The sequence below is a fragment of the Gavialis gangeticus genome, unplaced genomic scaffold (assembly GCF_001723915.1).
Source record: "Gavialis gangeticus isolate Ggan-Ray unplaced genomic scaffold, GavGan_comp1, whole genome shotgun sequence".
NCBI lineage: Eukaryota > Metazoa > Chordata > Crocodylia > Gavialidae > Gavialis > Gavialis gangeticus.
The window spans coordinates 52,975,833-52,999,913 of NW_017729031.1; the positions used below are offsets into that span (position 1 = coordinate 52,975,833).

At 43.7% G+C, this 24,081-nt stretch overlaps 1 protein-coding gene across 1 annotated transcript in view; it reads left to right on the top strand.

The window, feature by feature from the left end:
• UBR3 (ubiquitin protein ligase E3 component n-recognin 3 (putative)) overlaps positions 1 to 24,081 on the top strand; it is a 354,426-nt gene that overhangs the window by 245,998 nt on the left and 84,347 nt on the right. Inside the window, exons 26-30 of the mRNA XM_019522846.1 lie at positions 8,196 to 8,345; positions 12,653 to 12,786; positions 18,509 to 18,619; positions 21,805 to 22,005; positions 22,875 to 23,011. Coding sequence (XP_019378391.1) covers positions 8,196 to 8,345; positions 12,653 to 12,786; positions 18,509 to 18,619; positions 21,805 to 22,005; positions 22,875 to 23,011 — 733 coding nt within the window. The remainder of the gene's footprint in view (positions 1 to 8,195; positions 8,346 to 12,652; positions 12,787 to 18,508; positions 18,620 to 21,804; positions 22,006 to 22,874; positions 23,012 to 24,081) is intronic.

Here is a 24,081-nt window from a genome sequence, read left to right on the forward strand (position 1 = left end):
ACCCTCTGGGTCCGACCACGGAGCCAATTTCCCAGCCAGCGGGTCATGGTGGACCCAAGGCCACAGTTGGCTAGTTTCGCCAAGAGGTGATCATGGGATACCAGATCGAAGGCTTTTTTGAAATCAAGATATATGACATCAATTTCATTTCCCTTGTCCAGGTGATAGGTCACCTGGTCGTAGAAGGAAATGAGATTGGTCAAGCAAGACCTACCCACAACAAACCTGTGCTGGCTATCCCTTAGGATGTTGGCGTCAGCCAGTCCATTAAGGATGGCCCCTTTAATAAACTTTTCTAAGATCTTCCCCAGGATAGAAGTCAGGCTAATGGACCTATAGTTAGCCGGATCCACTTTCCTCCCTTTCTTGAAGATAGCATGCTCAATGGCCTGGGCACAGGATGTCTAGGAGATCAGTAAAACTTTGAAATGAAGACTGTGATCGACAATTTTGCTCCTTTGGCACAGTAGAAATCTCCAGAACAATTTTAAACCTTGTCTTTGCAGGAGATAGAACTTTCCCTGATGCCAGCACATTATGAAATGCACTCTCAGAAGAAATAAACACTGTCACACATCTCAGTACTTGCTATTAGGTATATTTCTTTGACCTCATCTTCACTAACACAAATACAGGGCGTGAAAGACAGAGGGAGAAATAAACACGTAAAATTCTATATTTCTCCTGCTGGAGAGAGGATAAGAAAACAAACACGCAACGGACAACTTGTTTAAGGTGCAATTGAAAGGGGTTCAGTTACTATAATGGTGAGGGTAGTATAAGAATCTGTATTAAAGGCAATAGAAAGCTGAGTGTGAAACAAGGTATGTGGTTTTCAAACACTTAATTTCTTAGATGAAAACTTTTAAAAAAGCATAATCTTTTTCAATAAGGCCTTTTTCTTGCAGGTTTTATCTGCATATTGCTTGTTTTTCCTGAATGTTCAGTTTTTGTCTGTTACTCTGCAAAAATATTTTCTTTTTGTTTTAGTTTTCTGTAACTCAAAAATAGCCTGAAACATTAGCCATAACCTTAGGCAGAAAATAAGCATTTAATATTCAGACCCAAATCTGAATTATTCACAGCTGTGAATAAGAAAAGTCAAGGTTATGGTGAAAACTGTTTTGCAGCCTCTATTCTGAGTCATCACTTGCAATATTCATCATACTTTTCAGTATTTAGAAAGCAAAAGGACAGTTATATTATTAGTTACTGCTTAGGTGATAGGTGGATCCTTGGAGTACCAATGACCATTGAAAGGCATAACTTGTGATTTTTGTTAAATAAATAAATAAATGTCTGTTTCCCTTTGTTAGGGATCAACCATACCCTGTATTTTCTGTGAATATTGTTTAGTTGGTTCAGTTGATGTTGATTTTCAGAGCGAGTCCCGCTTATTCTGTAATCAGAAGGATATTGGCTCCCTGTTGCAGGGGCACTCTGGTGCCCTGCTCCTATGAAGGGATACAGGTGCCGGTTGCTGGGGCAACCGCAGTTGGTCAGGTGACCAGGAGGGGACAGGGCCTGGAGTATATAGACAGCACAGGCTGAAGCCTAGCAGGCAGTTCTCCTCTGGCAGCCTGAGCAGCGGGAGCTCTGTTGCAGAGCAGAGCAGGGCAGAGCAGCCTGACCGCCTGAGCGTCTGCATGATGGTACGGGGTGGATAGAACCCTGACAGGGAGGTATGAAGGAGAGCCAGGGTGGCGCAGAATTTGTTATAGCCAGGAGGCTTATTTTGTGTTACAGCTGGTTGGCTTATGGCTTGGTATTTTTTGTTTGGTTGCTTGTGTAATACCAGAGGACCAGGTGAGGCTGTAGGGGTTGGAGGAGGCCTCAGGGGAACTCCCCAATAACGTTGGGGGTTCCTGGCACCAGAGAGGGTGCCGCGTTTGGGGGTTTGTACAGACCCCTGGCCCCAATGGGGCAGAGTCATGCAGCGCGAGACAGACCCCAGTGTGGGCATGGGCACGAGTAGAGCCCTAGGGAGGGGCGTGCAAGCAAGAGGCCCAGTGAGGGCATAACGTCAGGGGGCACTGACCCCAGTCCCACGAAAGGGGTCTTGAGGGCCAGGTAAGACGGAGGCCGCCTGAGTCCGATTGTGAGGAGCCCGAGTCGGGCATAAGAACCATAAGGAGGGTCAGGGGGCCAGGCACGGCTGCGGCTGCCTGAGCCCCAATCCTGGGAAGCCCGAGTCGGGCGTACGATCCGAAAAGGGGTCCGGGGCCAGGCACGGCTACGGCCACCTGAGCCCTGACTCCGGGAATCACACAGAGACAGGCCCCAGTGGGGCACTGTCTATGTAGGAGAAGCCCCAGAAGGGGGCAAGCTTATGGAGAAGCCCCTGGAGGGGGCGAGTACATTTGGAGAAGCCCCTGGAGGGGGCGAGTACATTTTTGAGAAGCCCCAGGAGAGGGCGAGTACACGGAGAAGCCCAGTGAGTGTGAGCATATGGGTGGAGGCCTCGGAGGGGGCACAAAGGAAAGAGCATAGACGCGATAACGTCTCAGACAGCTGAGAGGCTTGGGGCGTGGTATGAGGGGTGGTTGGAGCCACGCGTAGCCCTGTAGGGGAGAGAGCCCAGAATCATCGGTAGAAGGGGTACTGGCAAGAGTACACAAAGGGGCACCATGTTCAAGGGGGATAAAGGCAACCTCCCTTATAATACTTTTCCTATCAAAGACGTGGCGGGCGAGATAGAGGGTGCATGGACACCCGCTTGGCACGGTAGGGGGGGCACCAGGAGAAATCACGGCTGCTCCTGGGTCCCCGCCCCGTGACACTCCCGTGATAAATTTTGATTGTTTTAGGGGGGAGGTTAGAATAATGATTAAATCTTCATCTAGGCTTCTGGGTGCAGACACTCATAATTGTTAAACTGTTCTAAAATGTCACTGATTGGGAGCCAGTTCACATCACAATTGTTGCAGAACAGGGTATAGACACATAACAATCGAACCATTCCCAAATGTCAGTGATTGGCAACAAGTTCATAATTGTGAACCAAGAGGGTAAGACACCAAGGGGATGAGAGTGTGAGTAATCAGTCCAGCATACCTTGCAGTGTGTATATATGTGCATGCAGGGGAGAGTTTCCATAGGCTGAGGGACATGAGGGGCTGTGGTTGAGAAGAGAGTGACATTGTTAAAAAGATCGTTTTTACTGAACAAACAGTGCAAGGGAACTGGCTGAAATGGTTTTAAGCTATCTTGGTACTCATCTGGTAATGAGCTATACCAGTAGTAGTTTAACTTAGTCCTGGGAGATTCAGCCTAAGTTAGGGCAAACTCCTGGGACTGTACGGTCTACAAGGATTTTTTGTAATGTTTGTATGACTGCATCTTCCCTGGCCCTGGCATGACCCTTCTGTTACCACCATGCCTTCCATTTACAGGGTTTGCAGTAGGCCAGGGGTCCAGCCTTTTTGAATGTGGGGCCAGATCATGAACTTTTTATCACTCAGTGGGCTGGCAAGCCATATCCAAAGACTTCACTGGAAGTGGTATCACATCAGGAAGTGATGTCACGTGACCTTTGACACCAATGAAGTTGCAGGAAGTGACAATGAAATGGGTCTAACCAGTTCGAAACTCTCCCTCTATATAGTATCCACTTCTGCCACTGTTCAGGACAGGATACTGAGCTAGATGGACCACGGGGCTGACCAAGCATGGCACTTTTTATGCTCTTATGTTCAGAAGCTCTTATGTTCTTTGGCTGAGCTTCCAAACTATGGCTGAGATTTGCAAAAAGGGGTAGATAGGCATGTTACAAAGTTGTCATAAAAGTTTTGGAGCCCTCTAAATCCCATTCATTTTAATGCAAGTTGGTCTTTTGACTCAGCTTTGAAAATCTCAGCCCAAGGTGCCAACCAAATAAGTAGCAATATATTTTGCATTTCTATGCAGTGCATCTATGTGGGGCTCTCCAAGCATTTTACAAACATTAAATGAACCTCAGGATATCCCTGCTTTTCAGAAGAAATGTGGTGGTGAGGACGTTCTGGGAACATCTCTCGCTCTCTGTGTGTGATCTGCTTCTACTTGGACCACCCTAGAAGGGCCCTCACGGCCTCATTTCCAGTTCAGAGCAGGTAAAGTGTAAGTGGGTAGGAAGGGCTTATTTTTTGGCAGCAGGTTTGAGTAGCTTGAAGTTAGTGAAGATGTACCCACAATTAGTCACTGACCAGAGTGGGAACACAGTTGTCCTCACTTATTAACATGTCTCCAAGGCCCTGCACTGTCTCTGCCTACATGTTGCTTTCATGTCCTCTTGCTTTCCTAAATCTCATGAGAGTAGAGGATTCCCATCATGCCTACTGGACTGCCATCACTGGATAGCTGTCCTGGTTCTAAGGTTGTGCTTCTGACTCTTTCATGGCCTCGTTTAGTGTGCACACTTAGAACTCTGGCTTTTCCTTCTGGCTCATTTTGCTGAATTGTGATTATTCCCACAGGGCATGAATGTAGTTCAGTGGCTATGATTCTGCTTTCTCATATAGAGGCAATGACTCTCACAAAGTAAGGCATATTTTAGTAGGATAAAAACGTTTTGAAGGCCACACAGAAAGCAATAAGCAGTCTTTACTCACATGAGCTTACCGGGTATCAACCACCTGCTACTTGGGTTCCTGGTAGGCACAGACACAAGTTTATTAGCACATTGTTCCAGAGTGAGTCTCTGTATCATAGCCTGCATCAGGTCTCAGATCTAGGGAGCTTGACCCCTCCCCAGCCATAGGCTTGTCACGTTATACCAATCTGCTGGCCAGTGCAGACCCGCCCAGGCACCTCCTATCCCTAGTAGCATGTGGGAAGCCAGCTTCAGCTGCATGCCACTATTCCTGGCCGGTGCTGACCCAGCTGGGTCCATCCCATCCAGAGCAGCATGTAGCTGAAGCTGGGTTCCCACAAGCTGCTGGGGATGGGACAAGCCTGGCCGGAGCGGCCGGGGCTCAGCTGCATTTTCCCCCTACCTGCGCTGGTCAGTCCCGAGCAGCACATGGCTCCACTGCCGCTTCTGCTGGCCTATGCCGACCTGGCCGGGCTCCTCCCATCTCCAGCAGCACATGGGAAGTCTGCTTCAGCTGCGTGCTGTTCCGGATGGGACAGACCCATCCGGGTCAGCACCAGCCAGCAGAAGTGGTGGCAGAGCAGTGTGCTGCTTGGGACTGACCAGCGCAGGTCGGGAGAAAGTGCAGCTGAGCCCCTGCTGCTCCGGCTGGGCTAATCCTGTCCTGAGCAGCACATGGCTACTCCTCTTCCCACATGCACCACGTCGGCAACGTCAAGCTGACGCGGTGCGTGTGGGAACCTTGTCCCTTCCCCAGCCCTTCAGTAGCCATTAGGAAGCTGCTCGGGGGCTGGGAGAGGGACAGGGGGTGGGAACAAAAGTAAACAGTGTTTACTTTTGTTTCACGTCGCAGCACCGTGGGCCTCAGATAACGGCTTGGCGGGCTGCATGTTGGACAAGCCTGGAGTAGGAAATCCTTAGTCTAATAAGTACTTTTTGCAGGGTCTGCACTGGGGTGGATTGGTATTGTACCAAATGACACTCTCTTTTGCAACTGAAGCTTTCAGGTCTCCCATATTCAATTCCCTTTCCCCCCAGCATACAGAGGCTTGTGCAGGGGTGAGGATCTCTTTCTCTTTTTGTAAATTCAGATCCCAAGGCAGAGTTGAGTTTAAACTAACCAAACAAAATTTTCATCGGTTTCTATCTTGTAAGGGCAAAATGAGCACAAACATCCCTAAGCAACTGGGAAAGGGTCATCTATAAAGAATAGAACATCTTTGTTTTTAAGCCAATTAGGATTATTGGTTCTATTTCTAGTCCTCCCTTTTAGAGGAGACCTTGAAAGCCTCTCAGAGAGCTTTTTGGCTTAGTAGTTTTGACTTTAGATTAAGTTTGATAGTACTTAATAATCATACCATTGAATTGTATCTTTGTCCAAGGAATTTCTTTCTGGGCTTCCTTTAGTCAAGAGAATCTAAAAAGACTTGTACTTTTCTGCCTGTGTATGAAACTTTACCTGCAAGCATTTTATAGTGATCACAGTTATGTTGAAGTTACAAGCACAGATTTCACAGTACCTGGTAATAAAAACTACAGATATATTTTTTTAAACCCCAGGTTTATAAGGGGTATGTTGGCTCCTAAATTAATATTTAAGTGCCTAAATGAGAGTCCTGATTTTCAGAAGAGCTTGAAAACCTACAGTCTTTTTAAAATTGTTTAGATCTGTAAATGATGACTGAAGAAATCCCCCTCTCTTCCACTTGCTTGGGACAAAACCGGTGACTCCTGTATCTCCTGGGTTTCTTCTTAGTACTGGCTGGTCACTCAGGTGACCTGGCCAGATAAAATTCATAGTGGGAGGGGAGGGCTTTCCTCTTCCTCCTGCAGGCATTTTGAAAAGCCACAAGCAACATGCTTGTGAAAAGCATGCATTTTGAAAAGCCACAAGCAACATGCTTGAAAAGCCACAAGCAACATCCAGGTGCAGCCTGGATGATTTTCTGTAAATAAAGACTGAAACTAGCCAGAAGTCTAGAAATAAGTATAGGTAGGCATGTCTTAAAAGGATCATTGCATCCAATATCTGCAAAGGCTCAATTTACTTTTGTTTGCTCAAAAGGTATTCTAACTTCCTTGTTCTACCCCCACCCCCCCACCCCCACTCTGATCAATAAAGGTATCGGGTTAGAGTGTGCCTGGCTGTGGATTACTGGGGAGAGGCAGGCCTTTTGCTTCGCCAGCAAAGTTGGGCTTGGCTTTTTATTTTTCTCCGGTACCTGAGGCTATCTTGGGATGCTTCGGGCTGACAGAAGCACCCCGAAGTATTACTGTGGGCAAAGCACCCTCAAGCCTTGCTGGGTCTTGTGTGCCCTGGGCGCACAAGCCCTACCAGAGAGCAGTGCCTGGGTGGTGGCATTGTTACTCCAGGCTTGAAAATATTCTCCAGTAAGAGGGCCAGCCAGCTGTAGGCTCCCCAGGGGAGAATCCCAAAGCATAGTTTTGGGCCTGGCACAGTGAGGCAGGTGGCTCTGCATAGTAGCCACACTGTGCTGCCACAACAACCACCTTTGGAAATTAGGTTACTTTTTATTAAGGTGGCTTATTTAATTTGAAAAAAGGTTTAGCTGCGTTGCTAGGAAGATACCTGCTGAGAGTCTATGAAAACCAGATCCTGAGAGCTGGATGCTGTTTTACAGTGGTGCACGACATAACAGGTTTTATGAATCCATCCCCAAATTTTCAATGGTATGTGCTTTCCAAAATTCATCTTGTACAATCCTGTTAGATTTATCTGTATGTTTTCTCCTTAAATTATATTTATTACTGAATGAAGAAGCTCAGTTTATTAGGACTTAATATATTATCTTGATAAAAAAAAAAATTAATGCTTTTCAGAAGAGCTTGAAAACCCACTATCTTCTTTTATTAAAAAGTAATGCCATATGTTTTCATAGCATATGAAGACAAATCAAACTGTTTATATCAACAAGTTATGTATGTGAATGTTTATTGGTTCCCAAAGTGTTGGAACACATTCTGCTGATTTTTGTCTAACTTCTGCATGTTGTATATGTGTTTCCATCTCTGTACTATGTGTATGTTTTATCTGGAGCTCAGTTCACGTGTCTACATGTTATTTTCTTGGCACAGTAGCTAGATCTGATGTCCAACTCCATGGAGAGGTTCTGATACTTTTTAATTAACTAATTCTTCTTGACATGCATCCCCTCCTTTAAAATGTTTTTCAAAGATCTCCAGGCTTTATTTTGATAATAATTGGAGAAAGACATGTTAATTATGACTTAAGTCAATAGAGAGTCACATTCATCACCCTTCACTCTTGCTTCTTCAGGGTTTTTGATAGGGAATCAATGGAATCTAATTATGTAGAAGAAACTACAGTTTCAGAGCTATGACTTTTTTATATAAACTGAAGGTGAACATTGAGTTCTTTGAGGCAGTAGTTTTTATTCTTCTCAGAATGTTTGTGCTTCAGTACCCATATATACTTACTGCTTGAACTACCATGGTTAATTCTAAGCAGACTTCTGTGTTTTTCCCTGTGATTCTTTAATTGGGCACTTAATGACATTTTAGAAAGACTTAAATGTAAAATGTTTATTGCTTTTTAAATATTTCATATTTCTATTAAACATCAAAATTTGTCTTCATTTCTTAGAATCGCCCGATGCTGATATTGCCATGGAGATAGCCACATCAGAACAGCATGTTTCTGAAGCAGTGTATGATTGTGTTATTTGTGGACAGAGTGGCCCTTCTACTGAAGATCGACCTACAGGGCTAGTTGTGCTATTACAAGCATCTTCTGGTATGATAAAAGGGATTTTGGGAACAACTAATGTTTTAAGAGTGCTTATCTACTACTGCTTGGCTAATATACTTTAGGGCTATGCAAAACCTCGGTGCGTGTTTTGATTCAAAACTGTTTTGATGCATTTCGAGCTTGAAACAACAAAATTGAAATGAAACAAAAGCCTTCTAAACAGCTTTGAAATGAAACAAGGGCACTTAAAACGTTTCAAAAGTTTCAAAACATTTTGAGCTTTGAAGTCCAGGTTGGCTTTAGCACGGGTCCCAGCTGGCAGCAGCAGCCTGCTGTCATCCTGTGCTGATCCAGGGGCTGTGCCTCCCAGGAGGATTCTGGCACAGTCCCCAGCCCTCAAGGGGAGTGCAGGCCTCCAGATCTGCGTGCTGGATGACAGTACTGCCGGCTGAAGGTAGTGGCAGCACCAGTCTTCCTGGCACAGGGTGTGGGCTGTGCCCAGCGCTGGTCCCAGGCAGCTGGAGCAGCCTCCTGTCATCCAGCAGGCAGATCCAGGGGCCCACACCTCTGGAGGGCTGCAGGGCTGCGCTGGACTCCTGGGGGTGTGGCCCCTGATCTGTCTGATGGATGACAGGAGGCTGCTCTTGCCTCCTGGGACCCATACTGGGTGCAACCTGCACTCAGGGCTGGGAAGATTGGTGCTGCCACTGGCCCCAGCCAGCAGCAGCAGCCTCCTGTCATCTGGCAGGCAGATTGGGGGCCTGCCTGCAGCCCTGGAAGGGCTGCAGAGGCTGTGCTAGACTCCTCCTGGGGGCTCAGGCCCTTGATCTGCCTGCCGGATCACAGGAGGCTGCTCCAGCAGCCTGGGGCCAATGGCAACACCAATCTTCCTGGCGCTGTGTGCCAGCTATGGCTAGTGCCAGTCCCAGGTGGCAGCAGCAGCCTCTTGTCATCCAGCAGGGAGATCAGGGGCCACATCCCCAGGAGGAGTCTGGCGCAGCCCTCCCAGGGGTGTGGGCCCCCAGATCTGCCTGCTAGATGACAGGAGGCAGCTGCTGCCAGCAAGTGGCAGTTTTGTTTGTTGGCACCTTGAGGTGCAGTTTCCCAGAAATCTCTGCACCTATCTCCTTGAAACATGGCAGCTTTCATGCCCTCAGAAGGGGCTACCATCCGAATCAGGCTAGAAATAACAAAGGCAGTTTCATGCTTCCCCATTATAGCCTATGGGCAAAACGTTGAAACAGTATCGACAAAACGAAATGGAACAATGATTTCAAAACAATACGAAACTCGAAATGAAACACTGTTCCATTGAAACGTTGAAGTGAAAGTCGAAGTGGAAAGGTGCTCTTTCGCACAACCCTAATGTACTTGGAGCTAGAGCCAGAGAATGTGAGAAGTGTGCATCTACCTAGATGGTACTCTGTTAGGTAGATCTGCAGGCTTAAGAAGCTAAATGCTTGGTAATTTCTGTGAGGTTGCAGATTGAGGTTAGTTTGTTTGTGTTTGTGGCAGGGCACCTTTGGTGGCTGCTACTTTAAAGCTGAGATTAGGCAGCCGGCAGGTGTGGGCCAGCTCTGATGAGGTGGCCATTTTAGATCTAGGCCCACAGGGCTGAGCCAGCAGTCGGTTGCAAGCAGCCGGGGAGCAACAACACCTGGCTAAGCTGCTGCTTATAACACCTTGGAGGTAAGCATTGGCAACGCATAGGGGGTGCATGCGGGTACATGTGCACCCCCTGCGAAAAGCGCTTTCATCACTCCTGATGGCACCTGCAGGGGGTTGCTGCTTGCCCCCAGCCCCTCACTGCTGACACCTCTGGCAGTGTGTGTGGGTGGTCCCTGATCACCACTGGCTGCCGCCGATGCTTCTGGTGGTGTCTGTGGTGTTCCAACTGCTGGTCAGTGCTGTCCCTATGCCTGACATTGCCGACTCTGCCACGGCTGTCTGTGGGATCTCCCTGCTTGGCCTGCTGCCAGAACTCCTCTGGCTGCCTGTGGGAGCTCCCTGCTCACCGCTGCCAACACCGCTGCCACTGCCTGCGGGCTGTTGCTGTGTACCCCCCAGCCTCCAGGGGCATGTGGCATTCATAGAGGTAAGAGAGGAACTATAGGGATGGCAGGAGGTTCCTAGGGGCCCAGTGAGGTCCCAAGCCCTGAGAAGGCTTTGGGCCTAAAGAGAACAAGGCCCAGCCTGGAAAGAGGCTTATTGTTTGTGGGCCTACACAGGGGCTAGGCAAGCCCATGATTTAGAACAGGCAAGGGTGAGGCCTGCAGCTCAGCTGAGTTCAGCTGAGAGTAGAGTCAGGTTATTAAGATCTTAGGAGCTCTAAGCAAGCCCAGAGTGAGAGGGTTGTAGGGTGGGGCCCAGAAGGGGATTGCTGCTGCCTAAGGAGGTCGGCTGCTGTGGTGTTGGGTTCAGAACACCCTGACTGGGCAATGCAACAGGGCCAGGGCTGGAAGGCTAAAGGGCAATGACGCCCAATGTGAGGGGCAGGCCTGGGCCATGATGAGCTGTCTGGTACCCTGGCTGGCCTGGAGGCGGGGCCAGGGCCTAAGGAGGCTGTAGGTCCTCTCTGTGGGGGACGGGGACATCACTGTTTAGGGGAAGAAGGGCTCAGCGAGACAGCAGACTAGATTGAAGGAGGCTGAAACTGAGTGAGAGGCAGCCAGCAGCAGCCCAGGAATAACAAGTAACCCAGTAGGGAGGAGACCAGGGCAGGTAGGCCTGCTTGGTCCTGAGTAAGACTGAAAACTGCACCCTGCTGGGGAAGGGTGGTTTGGTGGGGCTGGCTGTGGCAGGAAAGTCCCCCAGAAATGCCAGGCATTTGCAAACAAAGGTCCCTTCTACTGAATCTGTCATTACAGGAAAGATACCCACTGCTGAGGGCACAGTTACCTCCCTGATGAAAGGCAGGTTAGGGGCACCTTAAAGCCCTACCTAGCCCCCACATCCTGGTGGGTTACCCAGACCTAGGGACAAGCACGGGGGCCAGGCACATCTACAGACACCTGAGCCCCATGGGCTGCAAGACCCCAGAGGCCCCAGTGAGCAGGCAGAAGATGTGAGGTGGCCTGCACAGAGTAGGGTGCACACTGGCAGCCTGTTGGACTGTGCATCAAGGGTGTGTTGAGTAGGGCTATAGTGGCAGCCTGAAGGGCAGCACATGGGCCAAACCCCACAGACGTAATAACATGAGTGAAGGCTTTAGTGAGAGGGGGTAGCTGTGAGCCCCTAGCAAGAGGGCATAAGTTGAGGCCTCAGGGAGGGGGCAGTTAGGCCAAGGTTAGTCTGTGGATGCCTGAGGCTGCAATAGGGCCAGAGGCCAAGACCTCAGTAAGTCCTTAGGCATGGTAAGACCGAGTGTCAGGTCAGAGGGAGACCCTGATAAGTCCTCAGATGTGGTGAGGCCAAGTTTGAGTCAGAAGTTAAGAACTCTGAGTAGCTGAATACACGGTGTGGCCCAGCGAGGGGCTAGAGGCAAAGTCATCCCAGTGTGAGGCACAAGGCCGGTACCACATAAATTTGGGAAGCTCAAGCAACTCGAAGGGCTGTGTGGAGACTGGCCACTATGAAAGTAGTTAAGCCTGATGACCCAAGGGAGTCACTTAAGGGAGCAGGGCAGGTTGAGAGTGGCTCAATGAGGAGCAGCATGCAAGAGGCCTGGTGAGAGAGGTCAGAGTGGAAGAGGCCCCAGTGAGAGAATGTGTCCCTGAAAGGGGCAGTGCGAGAGATGCCCAGCAGTGGACTGAGTTTGGCTCAGCCTTAAGCTGGAGCTGTGAGAACAATTTGGATACTATCTGCCAGGCATGGGATGTGATAAGGGGAAGTCAGGGTTGTATACAGCACCCCCTGGCATCAGGGCAGTAAAATGGGCAGCCTCCCGCATTTTACATCAATTTATGGAACAGCAAGTTGTGGCAGGTGAGACTGGGTGGACTGCCCTACCTAGACAGGTGATCAGGCTGATGTGAGACCTGGCCCCGAGCTTACCCTCTGTCATAGTGTTGCCCATTTAAGTCACTCTTAAAAAATGCAGGAGGGAAACCTCACAATGTAAACATAGAACCTAGGTATCAAGAAAGAAAGCAAAAACAAACAAAAACACCAAAAACAAAAGCAGGGGGAGGAATATCTAACACTGTGTATTCATTCATTTAATCAGATACTACTTTTAGCACATGGTTTCTTTGATAGTCTTATCTACCATTTCTAATACCAGTAGAAACAAAGCTCTTTTTTGTGATGCACACGGTGATAAACCAGAATTTCTTTTGGCAGCTTTTTATTTTTTATCAGTTCACTGGCATATTATTGTCCGTTTTATTCCTTCTCACCTTCTTTCTCTATAGTCTTGGGGCAATGCCGCAACAGCACTGAGCCAAAGAAACTGCCAACCACTGAAGAGGAGCAAATATACCCTTGGGACACATGTGCAACAGTACACGATGTGAGACTTACAACATTACAGCGGTACTTTAAAGATGTAAGTATTGAGAAGAGGCAATGCCACCCCGTTTCAGTGCTGTGTGAAAACATTAGTTGAATTAGTATTCACTAAGTTGTTTAATCATTACATTTGCTGTATTTAGAACTTTTGTTAATTCTGAATGTTGGCAAAAAAATTGTTAGTGTTGAAATAAAAATGGTGGGAAGTATTTTAATTTAGTTAAGTACCTTGTTTTTTAATTGAATACCTAATTCATCTGTATCCAAGGTATTCTGGATTAGCAAATGAAACCCTACAGGATGAAATTTTCACAAAATATCCTGCAGTTTTTTGCTGAAGTAATAGTTACCTATATGGGCAAGTGACTGATGCTAAATTCTGACATATTAGAGATCTAGTTCTCTTTACAGAAATAGTAGAAATTACTTTGTTCAATGTCTTGGATCTTACTGCAAAAGAAAGGAATACTAGTCCCGTTTAGGACAGGGATTTTATGCAAGGCTAACAAGAATACACAAGAAATGTTGTCAATGGCCAGTATAAGAAGAGACTTGAACTCAGGGCCCTCTGGTGCCAGCTTACTGCACTTTCCCCTATACAAGTGGGTAATAATGGGTAAGAGGTTCCTTTTTCTCTTGATCTTAGCTCCATCCTACATTTTATATGTAACAGCTGGACTCCTCTTTAATTCTCCCAGCAGCCCAGTGCACATTCCCTAATACCAAAAACAAAGTCTAAGAACTTTTTTAGTTGTTAACATTTGTAGCTGTTTTTTGTCACTGAACTCAACAGGTCTAGCCCAATAATAACCTTCTGTGTAGATACTGCCTACATTATGTATGTAGGAAACAAAATTGTTAAATAAATATACAAATAAAAATATGAAAAATAAATCTCAGTTGGTGGGAATGGAAGGTAGACTTTGGACCTGCTGGACCAGATAATACCAAATTAGCTTCATGGACCATACCCCTAGGTCTCAGCTGGCATAACAGTATCTAGGCTGATCCAAGTCTGTGTACAAACATTTCGATAGTCTTGGAGAATTCTCCTAGGTTTGTTCTCACGGTAGAAAAACTTAACCAGAGCCACGTGTACAGACATTTCAATCCTGAGTCTTTGAAGAGTCAAGAGCCTGCAGTGCTGACACCGCAGTCGGGATGGCCCTGTATACACATCTCAGTATGTTTTTTAGGCTCCCTTATTCTGCCTGGCAACAGATGACAGCAGTGAATAGTGCAGCCCTGATTGGCTAACCCAGGCAGCCAGCCCATGGTCTACCTGTCTTGTCAACATGTATAGACATTCACTCTCCATAGAGAAACTCAGGTTGTGCCCAGGTTATTTTTCTCCTGGAGTGGCCGTTTTTACTTTGCGAGAAAAAGCCGGAGTATCTGTAAATTCATGGTTTCTCCTAAGAGAGCAGTAGCTCTCCCAGAGAAACCACAAATGTACAGATACTCAAAATTTAAACAAAAAACCTGCTTCTGTCTTAACTCTAGTACCATTGGTGGCTACCCTTTAATATATTGGTAGCACACACTTCTTAAATAAGACATTGAAATCAATCAATTGGTGGCAGCTTGTTTTTTTAATATATATGAGAAGGACAGTCTGCTATAATTTATTATTTGTTTTGCTGTACATGTTTAAATTTGGTGAATTTTCAAAGGGAAAAAAAACCCCTCTTCCCTGACTGAGCGCAAATGCACAAATGTTAGCACTGAAAGGTATTACTTGAAGAAAAATAAATAATTTTAAGTTTTTTAATCTGTCAAGAAATCTTTTCTGTTTAAATAGGTTTTCATAGTCAAATATTAATTTGAATTTTTCAATTTTTGTTGTTACTGAGTTAGACATGTCACCATATCATTTAGACATGTCACCTTTCATTGTAGAAGTTATGCTAGCATCCATTTATTGTTTTATATAATGCAACATGGACACTTGTTGTAGGGCACTCACTTTGAGCTGTTGCCATTATATTTGTTTGCCAATCTTAGAAAGAAGCAAGTTAACATAGTGAAAAGTTTGGCAGATATGTACTTGGTTAATGTTACTGCTCCTGGCTTTGCTTGTACTTCAAATTGTCAGTGAACAGTTACTTTTTATTTAAGCGTTTGTTAAAGAAGCTGTACTCTAGGAGCTCAGTAACTGTATACTTTTTCTCGCGACACACATCTCAGGGGATTTAATGAAAAACTATCTTCTTCAAAAACCCCTTGATCTTACTGACATGTACGTCATGATAAATTAAATCCTGTAACCCTGTCTGTGAAGCTGCATTGAGTGTTTAAAAAAATTCTAGAAGATACTACAATGACTCAGAGACTTAATGCTTTCTGCTTTGAAAAACTTCTCTTCTAATTCAGGCGCTAGTTGGATTAGTTGTTTCTGCTTTTAAGTTTCTAGATCACTACTGTGCTAAAAATGTCTCTGCTTGAAAGAACTAATCCTTAAATTTGTTATTGGCATAAAAAGAGAAACATCTGTTAGTGTCTTGAATGACTTGTTCAGCTGAGCTAAGCAAAAAGAAATCATTTTGTTGATCAGCTGTGCCCTCAGCAGTGGTGTCTTTCCCCTAATGACAGATACAGTAGAAAATTTCAGGAGATAAGAAGATATTACTTAAGTTGTAAAAATTGTCAGAAGTTATAAAATAGGATTCGTGTTCTATGTTTATTTTCTGTGAGCAGAAATTTCATAAGAGATTGCACAACAGAAGGTATTTTTTTTCTTTGTTTTACCTTTTCATTTGAAATTTTTATGCATTTATATCTTATAATCGTGGAGTCATAGAGGAGGAAGAAACCTCACAGGTTCCACCCCCCTGCATAGATGCTGGGTTTGTTATTCCTAAACCATCCTAAACAAATGACTATACAACTTCTTTTTGAAGCCTCCAGTGAAGGAGATTTATTATTGGTCAGGAAATAGTTCCTGCCCCCTGAACATTACATCACAATGGTTCAGTTATTCTAGGCTTCAAAAGAGCTGGAGGGAGGACCTAAGGCTGTAATGCCTTAGTAGTTGTTGTAATTTTGAGATTTGGCAGTTGGGTAGTCTGTAGTTCATTTATTTAAGCAACAGGCCATAACTTGATTAGCTTAATACTATGTAGGAATCTAATAAACCTGCCCAGCTCACATACCAGATATATGACCCTGGGCCCATTGCAGGTTCACAAGGTTCTACAATAGACCTTGTAAGTTGTATAGAATCTTATTGTACCCCCAGTATGTAGCTTGCTTCTGAATCCTTTAAATCTGCACCCTGCTGAGTTAGGATAGAAAGGAACCTTTATTTGCAAAGACTTCAATCTTTCCCTTACAGTGCAAGATTCACTAACTAAAATCCCAGGTCTCATTTACTTTTGAGGGATGGTTCTGTTTTATTTTTGATCTGCACTGGCCCCAGTATGCAAGAACAACATAAGCCATATCTTCTTTTAATACCGTATTCACTTTCACAGCTTCCCTGGAAAGGTAGAAAGCTGACTGAGTTCAGCCCATTTGTCTTAACTAAAAAAATTATTTCTGATCCCATAAAAAATCACTGATCTGTCAGACCTGCAGCACTGTGAAAACACAGTTCATCTGCAACTAAGAGGGAGAATGATGGAGCTGGAAAAGCAAGAAGCTTGAGGAACACGGGGAAGCAATGGGGATAGTAAAGCTAGTCTATCATACTCCTCCTCTGTTTGGCTCCTTTCGTCTCCTTTCTAGGGGCATTGCATCCCCATTCTTGTCCCAGCCATCAGCAATTTTTGCTGACCTGATGAGACACAGGAGGGGAGGCTTCATCAAGCATGGGTTCGCCTCCTGCTCTGATCCTTTTACTTCTCTTCCAAGGGCAGTAGATAACGTACTCTCTCTCAGTTCCACCACATCCTCTCCCCGCTCCCCCCAGCCACAATGTATATTCACTAAAGAGACAGTCCAACACTGTTTTAGCAGTGCTGCAGACCAGTCTCATCAAACACATGAAATACCAGATTTCTTTGAACAAGGCAAATGTTTTCTGGCACTTGTCCATTGTACAACTTTGCCTAATTCACCATGCAGTTTGTTTGCTGAATCAGACAGAGATATGCTGGAAGAAGAAGCTCTTATGGTTAAGACAATAGGTTGTTCTAGGTCAAAGTTCTGTAAAACTTTACAGGTGTCAAGTTGGAACGAGCAAAATAATGCAAAGTACTAGCTGCTCAAATACAGGAAGAGACAGAGGAGGTATAGTAGCAAAAAACAGGCAACCCAGCATTGTGTTCAGGAATTGACAGTGTAATAAAACTGATTCTTAAGTAGATATACTATATGTATTATTTCTCCTCATAATTTTGTCAGTTTTGACTCAGTTCCCTAGTGTCTTCCATTGTTGTTGAGTAGCATACATGTCCAGTCACCAAACTCTGCTGTTTTAAATGCAGGCAATTGGCATTTACAATGACTATGACTACAGTGTTGCTGAACTGCAAAGTGCTGTCATCAGGCCCATTTTTCTCTGCACATACCTGCAGATTTAGTAGCAGGGGGGCGATGGCAGCATTAATTGCTGCTCTCCTGCTACCAGATTTCTGAATCCATAGGTAGCCCTGCAGGCCAGTTGGTGTGGTCCTGTGTGCTAGATTGTGCTAAAGTGCAGCTGAGGTTGGACCTGTTTATGACTGGATCACATCTGCAAACTGATCTGGCCCATGGACTGGCCCCATGCCACTCATCCAGCCCACAAGACCAGATAGGCTGAGTACCACTAAATACAAAAAATTACTTGACCTGGGTCAAGGGTTGATTATAAATCTGCACGGCTTAAACTTTTGCATTAATTCATTGTGCCACGTTCTCTTTCCATGTCTTTGGTATTCCTAACAGTATTTTAAAGCATTTAACAAGATAAATAAGGACCTTTAATTCATTTTTTAAAAACAATGGGAATTTAGCCATATAGTTGTAGTCTTTTTATAAATTAAACAATTTCCTCTGTGTTCAAAACCTTATGATGCAATTACATTACTAACTCTGAATCAAATATAGTAGGCCAGTTCCTCATTGTCTTGTATGAAGAAAGGAAATGTACACTTCTACAGCAGAATGCATTATATCATCATTGGCAATCCCTCAGCTTAAAGATGATATCTACCACAGCTCATTGATAGGTCTTGAGATTACTGAAGAGGCCAATCCTTAAGCCACAGATCCATTTGCAGAAGTTGCAGGTCTTTCTGCAAAGTAGGCTGCAGCCTGGAATTCCTCTCCTTTATTTCCTCTGTGCTCTTTTCTCTGCTTTGAGGGCAAGACACTTTACCTTAAATCTGTATAATACAGCAAACGCATACTATTCTTTAAGTAAAGGTTACTGTAATGTTGAAGTAATATGTAGTGTAAGTGTAGAAGAGAGGTGTACAAGATAAGGTACAGAAATCAAATTGGAAAAACCACATTGTGGTTACCTGCAGTGTTATTGTGAAAGCTCCAGTGCAATAAAATGTTCATGTAGCTGCATTATTTTATTCTTTTTTTAATTTTATCACTATCTTGGAGGCCTGACACTTTCAGTATTATAAATTTAATAAGAGATTACAGTTGGTTTTCATTAACAAGTATAGTGTAATAACTCTATAGAGGAAACATTACCTTAACTTAAAATTCTATAATAGCAGAAGAAATATTTGATATTGTAGTGTATGTATGTGTAGTTTTAGTTGGAAACATGTGAATATCTTACTAACTTCATGTATGTATATACTGTTTATTTTTTCTAGAGTTCCTGTTTGCAAGCAGTGTCAATAGGCTGGGAAGGAGGTGTTTATGTGCAAACTTGTGGTCATACGTTACACATAGATTGTCATAAGTCTTACATGGAATCATTAAGAGTGAGTTAATTTCCAGTTCTATAAAACATCTTTAATTGTTGGGCCTGATTTCCATTAAGATCAATGCGGAAATTCCACTTACTTTCAGTGGAAATAAGATTGACTTATTTATTTTCATTGGTGGTGGGACTTTCCTTATCATATGTCTAGAATCATAGTTTCTTAGATTTTTTAATTATATCTTAACATTATTATTAACATGATTTTGTTTGTACTTGACTATACTGACCTATCAAAACATACTTGACATTTCAGTAAATTAAATCACCTTGTTTAAAGATTTTGACATTATGATTTTTCTTTCACTTGCATATCCTATATGTAGGGACCTACTAAATTCACAATTTCATGGATTCCATGAAATCCAGCAATGCCCACAAAATCCACAGGAAAAAAAAATCTTTCTTTATGGAAAAGAAAATGCTGGCTTCTCAGCATGCTGTGGCAGCTTGGTGGGGTGGTGAAGTGAGGAGAGAATCTGCTTGCTCAAGGGGCTGCAGACAAGATGGCTGCTTCCCCCACCCCTTGCCGATGATTGGCTGCCAGAGCTGCCTCTCATGTGGCCCTGCCACTCTCAAATAAGCAGTGAGGGGCAGGACTGCATGACAGACAGCCCTTGCAGTCAGTCAGTGGCAAGGGGCGGGGCCATATGACAGGAAGCCCCTGCAGCCATACAGAGCTTGAGGGGGTGTGAGCGGGCATGCTCTGCCACCAGAAGGCTACCTGGGCCTACATTCTGCCTATGAAATCGGGGCAGCCCCCACAGATTAGGTAGGTCCCTAGCTAGATGTCTAGTAACTTTTGTTAGAAGAGTCTTACAACTTGTTTTCAAGATGTACTCAATGCTTATGAACTCATGAAATCACAGGATGGTAAGGGAATAGTTTAAGTTTTTAATACTTTTGCAGAGCAGCTGCAATCCCTAAAAAAATAATAATATTCATTTTTCTTTTGTTTATAGCAGGGGTCAGTAGTCTTTTGCTCATGTGAAACAGAGCTTGTGACCCAGCCATGGCTACAAGCCATAAGTCTCTGCATCTGCCCACCCTCTGAGTGCCAAGCTGCCTGCGCTCAGCCTCTCTGCAGAAACTCAGCCCCTCTTCAACAAGGGAAGCACAGTTGCATCTCTGCTGCAAGATGCTGCAGAGAGGATGGGTGGCATGGCAGAGCTCTGTGCCATTGATCCCCTTTCTGGATCAGATTTCTTCACAGGCCGGATTCAGCCTGTAGGCCATAGTTTTTTGAGCCCCGGTCTATAGTAGCCTATAACCTAGTTTACAGTTTATTGACGACAAAGTCTTTGCATGGTTTCCATTATTAGGGGCTTTTAATATATGCTAATATAACCGAATTGGGTGGTTTCCCGGTTTCATAAAAATTCAAGGACTTGTCTCTAGTCCAACAAAAAAGCCAAAGTGTACCTCCAAATACATTCATATTTTTATATAAATGTAAACAAAAACAGAGCTTGAATAGTCTTTCTTGTGTAAATTACATTTTAATTCTACTAGGAGAAGAGGTGATGTGCAAATTCATGTAATTTAGTGTAGCACATTTAACAAATATTGGGAAATTGTTTGAAAAAATGTATGTCTTTACATGGGTTAAGGAGATGGGCTGCTACTTTCCTGGGAACACTTGGCCTCTGTGGTACTCTTAGGCTCTACATTCCAGAAGCAAATACAAGCTTTATTTTTGAACAACTCTATTATTAGGCCAGTAAGTCCATCCGTTGTATTTTAAGCTGTCTTTTTTTTCTTTTATTATATTTTAAAATGTAATAAAATAAAAGAGTGATGTAGAGCCGAGTAAATGATTGTTTTCCATGACATTTAGAACTACATTGTTTCTAATTCTGTTTTGTTTTAAGTAGGAAGTTTTTCTAATTTCCTCTTGACTAGGTTTTGTTGTTCTATTTGTGCCAAACCAAAAACTGTAAATGGTGCTTTGTAGCTAGCAGCAGCACCATTTGTTCAGTAAAATTCACCCAGTTTGAAGGAACCTGAAGGACTCGATGTTCTTCATTTGGTCTCCAGGGGGTTTGTTATCTTTGTCCCTTGACTTCAAAGATAATTTAAGGGATAGTCTTGTCATTTTGATAAGTGAAATCGAGTTTTTTGTGGTTAATCCTCATCTATGGCATTCCATAAAGATCGTGTTTTCTTCATTATTACCACAAACTCCTTTTTGTGTTGATTTCTGACTTCCATTCCAACCAGACCATTACCTTTCCAGTGTTCTTTCTGGTGTCATGCAACTCCCGATAAAAAACAAACTTTACATAATTATTAAATAGGCAGTCACTATTTGGATTGGAACTAAATATTTCCATAACCATTCTGGCTATTTCTAACATTCTTCACCCAAAGATTATTCAAACAGATAAAAGTTTTATATTTAAACTTGTTAGAAAAGTAGAAATCCAGGTCCAGATAGTTATAGAACTAGTTCTGTCAGCTTGGCCCAAACTACCTCAGTACGAGGACTGAATGTCTGATTATAGATAATTCAGCACACTTCTCGCAGTGCAGCTCTCCATGAGTATGAAATTGCTGAGGCAATTCATGAAGGTAAAAAGAGGAGGTTACTTACTGCTTCAGTCTACTAAGATTCTTTGCTGTATTGGAAATGTGCAATTACTTCTGGCAAATGTCTTTAGATATCTTCAAGTATTTGGGGGAAATACTCTTTAGAAACTTACCATTGCTAACAAGTGAATCTGACTTTTGCTAATGGAAAATAGCAAAACTAATAACAGATATTCAAAAGGGGGAAATAAAAAACAACTATTAAAAAAATCTAAGCCCTAGGTCCTCAACTGCCTGTAGAAGAAAGGTTTCTATCAAACCCCTGGGTTGGTTTAAGACCTCACAACGTTTCCTTGTTTTGTCTGAAAAAATATGCATTCAATAGAGTAAGAGTCATCTTCTGGTAGCTTGCTTAGTGGTCAGTTTCCCATCTTGTGTTCTTCAAACTTACTATGGGATTGTTTTGGACAATAAGAAGTATGTGTGTGAATCCTGGTGATTAGAACTCTTTTACCAAATTAAGAAAATATTCTTATTTTTTTTGTTCTACACTTTTTGGTTTGAGAAATCCTTTTTTATACATGGTATCTAGTTATGGAATATCAAAAACATAGTTATTGTCTTCAGTAAGTTTATCTGCATATCTGTTTCTTTCAGAATGACCAGGTCCTCCAGGGCTTTTCAGTGGACAAAGGAGAATTTACTTGTCCCCTCTGTAGGCAATTTGCTAACAGTGTCCTGCCTTGTTATCCTGGAAACAATGGTGAAAGAAACATTTGGCAATGTCACAGTAACAAGAATATGCAAGATCTTGTAAAAGAGGTGGAAGAGCTTCAAGAACAGCTGGGAACTTTCCCAGTAAGCATCAGTGTAAGGCAGAAAGATCCTTGTTAATTTGCCTCTAACCCTTTGAACCTTCTATTTTGTTCTTTTTTTGTGACTTCAAATGTTATGTGCTGTGGGATTGCATTTTTCCTCCTGTCCCATGTGGAAAAAGTTAGTTTATCATAAGTTAAATGCTAAAAATATCCTAAACATTTGCAGTTGTTATTACATCACTTATTAAAAGAAATTGTTATGACCAAAGAGTGATTAATCTTGAGGTGTATTTTTAACATTCATTTTTCTTTTTATTTAATATCTTGCAGTCTGGTACTTTACATTGAACTGAATTATACTAAGTAAAGCTCACTTGCATTTTTTTTACAATGTAAAACATCAGTTCATTATAACCGGAATCTATTTAAAGTATATCTATTAAGAACATTTAAGGATATGGATTATTTGTTTTTTCAAAGACGAGTATTTCAAAATATAGTTTTGGTTTTGCTTGGGATTGCATTTTTAAATTTGTTACTTATAGACTCATAGAAAGTTAGGGTTGGAAGGGACCTCAGGAGGTCATCTAGTCCAGCCCCCTGCTCAAAGCAGGACCAGCCCCAAATAGCCAAAGTTATTTGATGCGTTTGTTTTATATATTGCAAATACATTTTGCACAAATTGAAATATCTAGAAGTTAGAGATGTACAAAACTCGTAGTTAATTGATTTGTCCATCTCCCTTCCTATTCAGAATATTACCTTTATATTTAATCAACTTTTAATAAGCTTTTTTTCACCTGCTTTTGCGTATATAGATCAATAAAATGACAGTGATAAGCTTTGTGACCAAATATTGCATTTCTCTGTATAAACAAATGGACTTTTCTGTGCCTTTTTCCCCCATAGTCTGAAACCAATCTAAGCAAGGAAATGGAATCTGTGATGAAAGATATAAAAAACACTACTCAGAAGAAATATACAGACTACAGCAAGACTCCTGGATCACCAGACAATGATTTTCTTTTTATGTATTCTGTAGCTAGGTAGGTATATTAAGGTTTTCTGACACAGTTTCTTTGCATTTCTCTTAAACAACATTACTAACCCTGGATGCTTAAAATTGTGAATCAGATTTCCTCCAGTTGTGAAATACGCACATGTATGCACGCACACGTGCACAGAGTTAACTAGCTAAGGGTATATATAGCTGCAAGTGACAGCTGCATACAACTGCTCCAGCTGTTTGCTGTGGCTTTTATTTTAAAGCAGGGGCAGGCAATAATTTTGGCTGGAGGTCTGCTTAACGAGGTTTGGTAAGCTTTTAAGGGCCGCGTGGGTAGCCCCACTCCCTTGTTGCCATCTTGGGATGAAGTCTTGCCCCTAACCCCTGACCTTTGCTACCAGAAATCACTCCCCTTGCTCCCCAGAAATACTCCTTTTGGGAGGGGTGGTTGCTGTTGTGGAACCAAAAAACCCCAAATCATACACTAGAAGTTGAACACCTACTATAACATATTTTAATTTTATTACAAAATATGTTTTTGTCATGAGTTGAGTTTGCCTGCTGTATATAAAGATGATTGTATAATAACTCAAAATAAATTCTTAGTCTTACATACTGTGTGTGGGGGGTGTGGTTGGGTTTGTGTGTATATGGTGGGATATGGGGGGGTGTGTGTGTGTGTATGGTGGGGCTGGGGGGATGTGTAATGTACAGTGGGATGTGGGGGGTGTATGCATTGTGTGTGAGTGGGGGTGTAACTGTGTGAGGGAACAGGGGGGGTTGTGTGGGCAGGGCATGGGTGTGTGGCATTTGTGGGGTGTGAGAGAGGTTGGAGTGGCTGTGGGGACCCCCGCCACACTCCCTTCATGGCACAGCGGCAGCATGTGGCACTCGGGGTACTCATGCCCGGTGCAGATGCTGATGCCCAACAGTGCATGGCTTCAGCTAGCGCTGCACATCACAGTGAGGGATGTAGCCCAAGCAGGCTGACTTGCTGGTGCTCCCCACTGTGTATGTGCAGCCCCGCACTTGCATGCCACCAGGGGGAAGCCCTGCTTGCTGGAGCCAGCTGCCTTCTCTGCTTTCTCCTGTGGTATGCAAGTGTGGGGC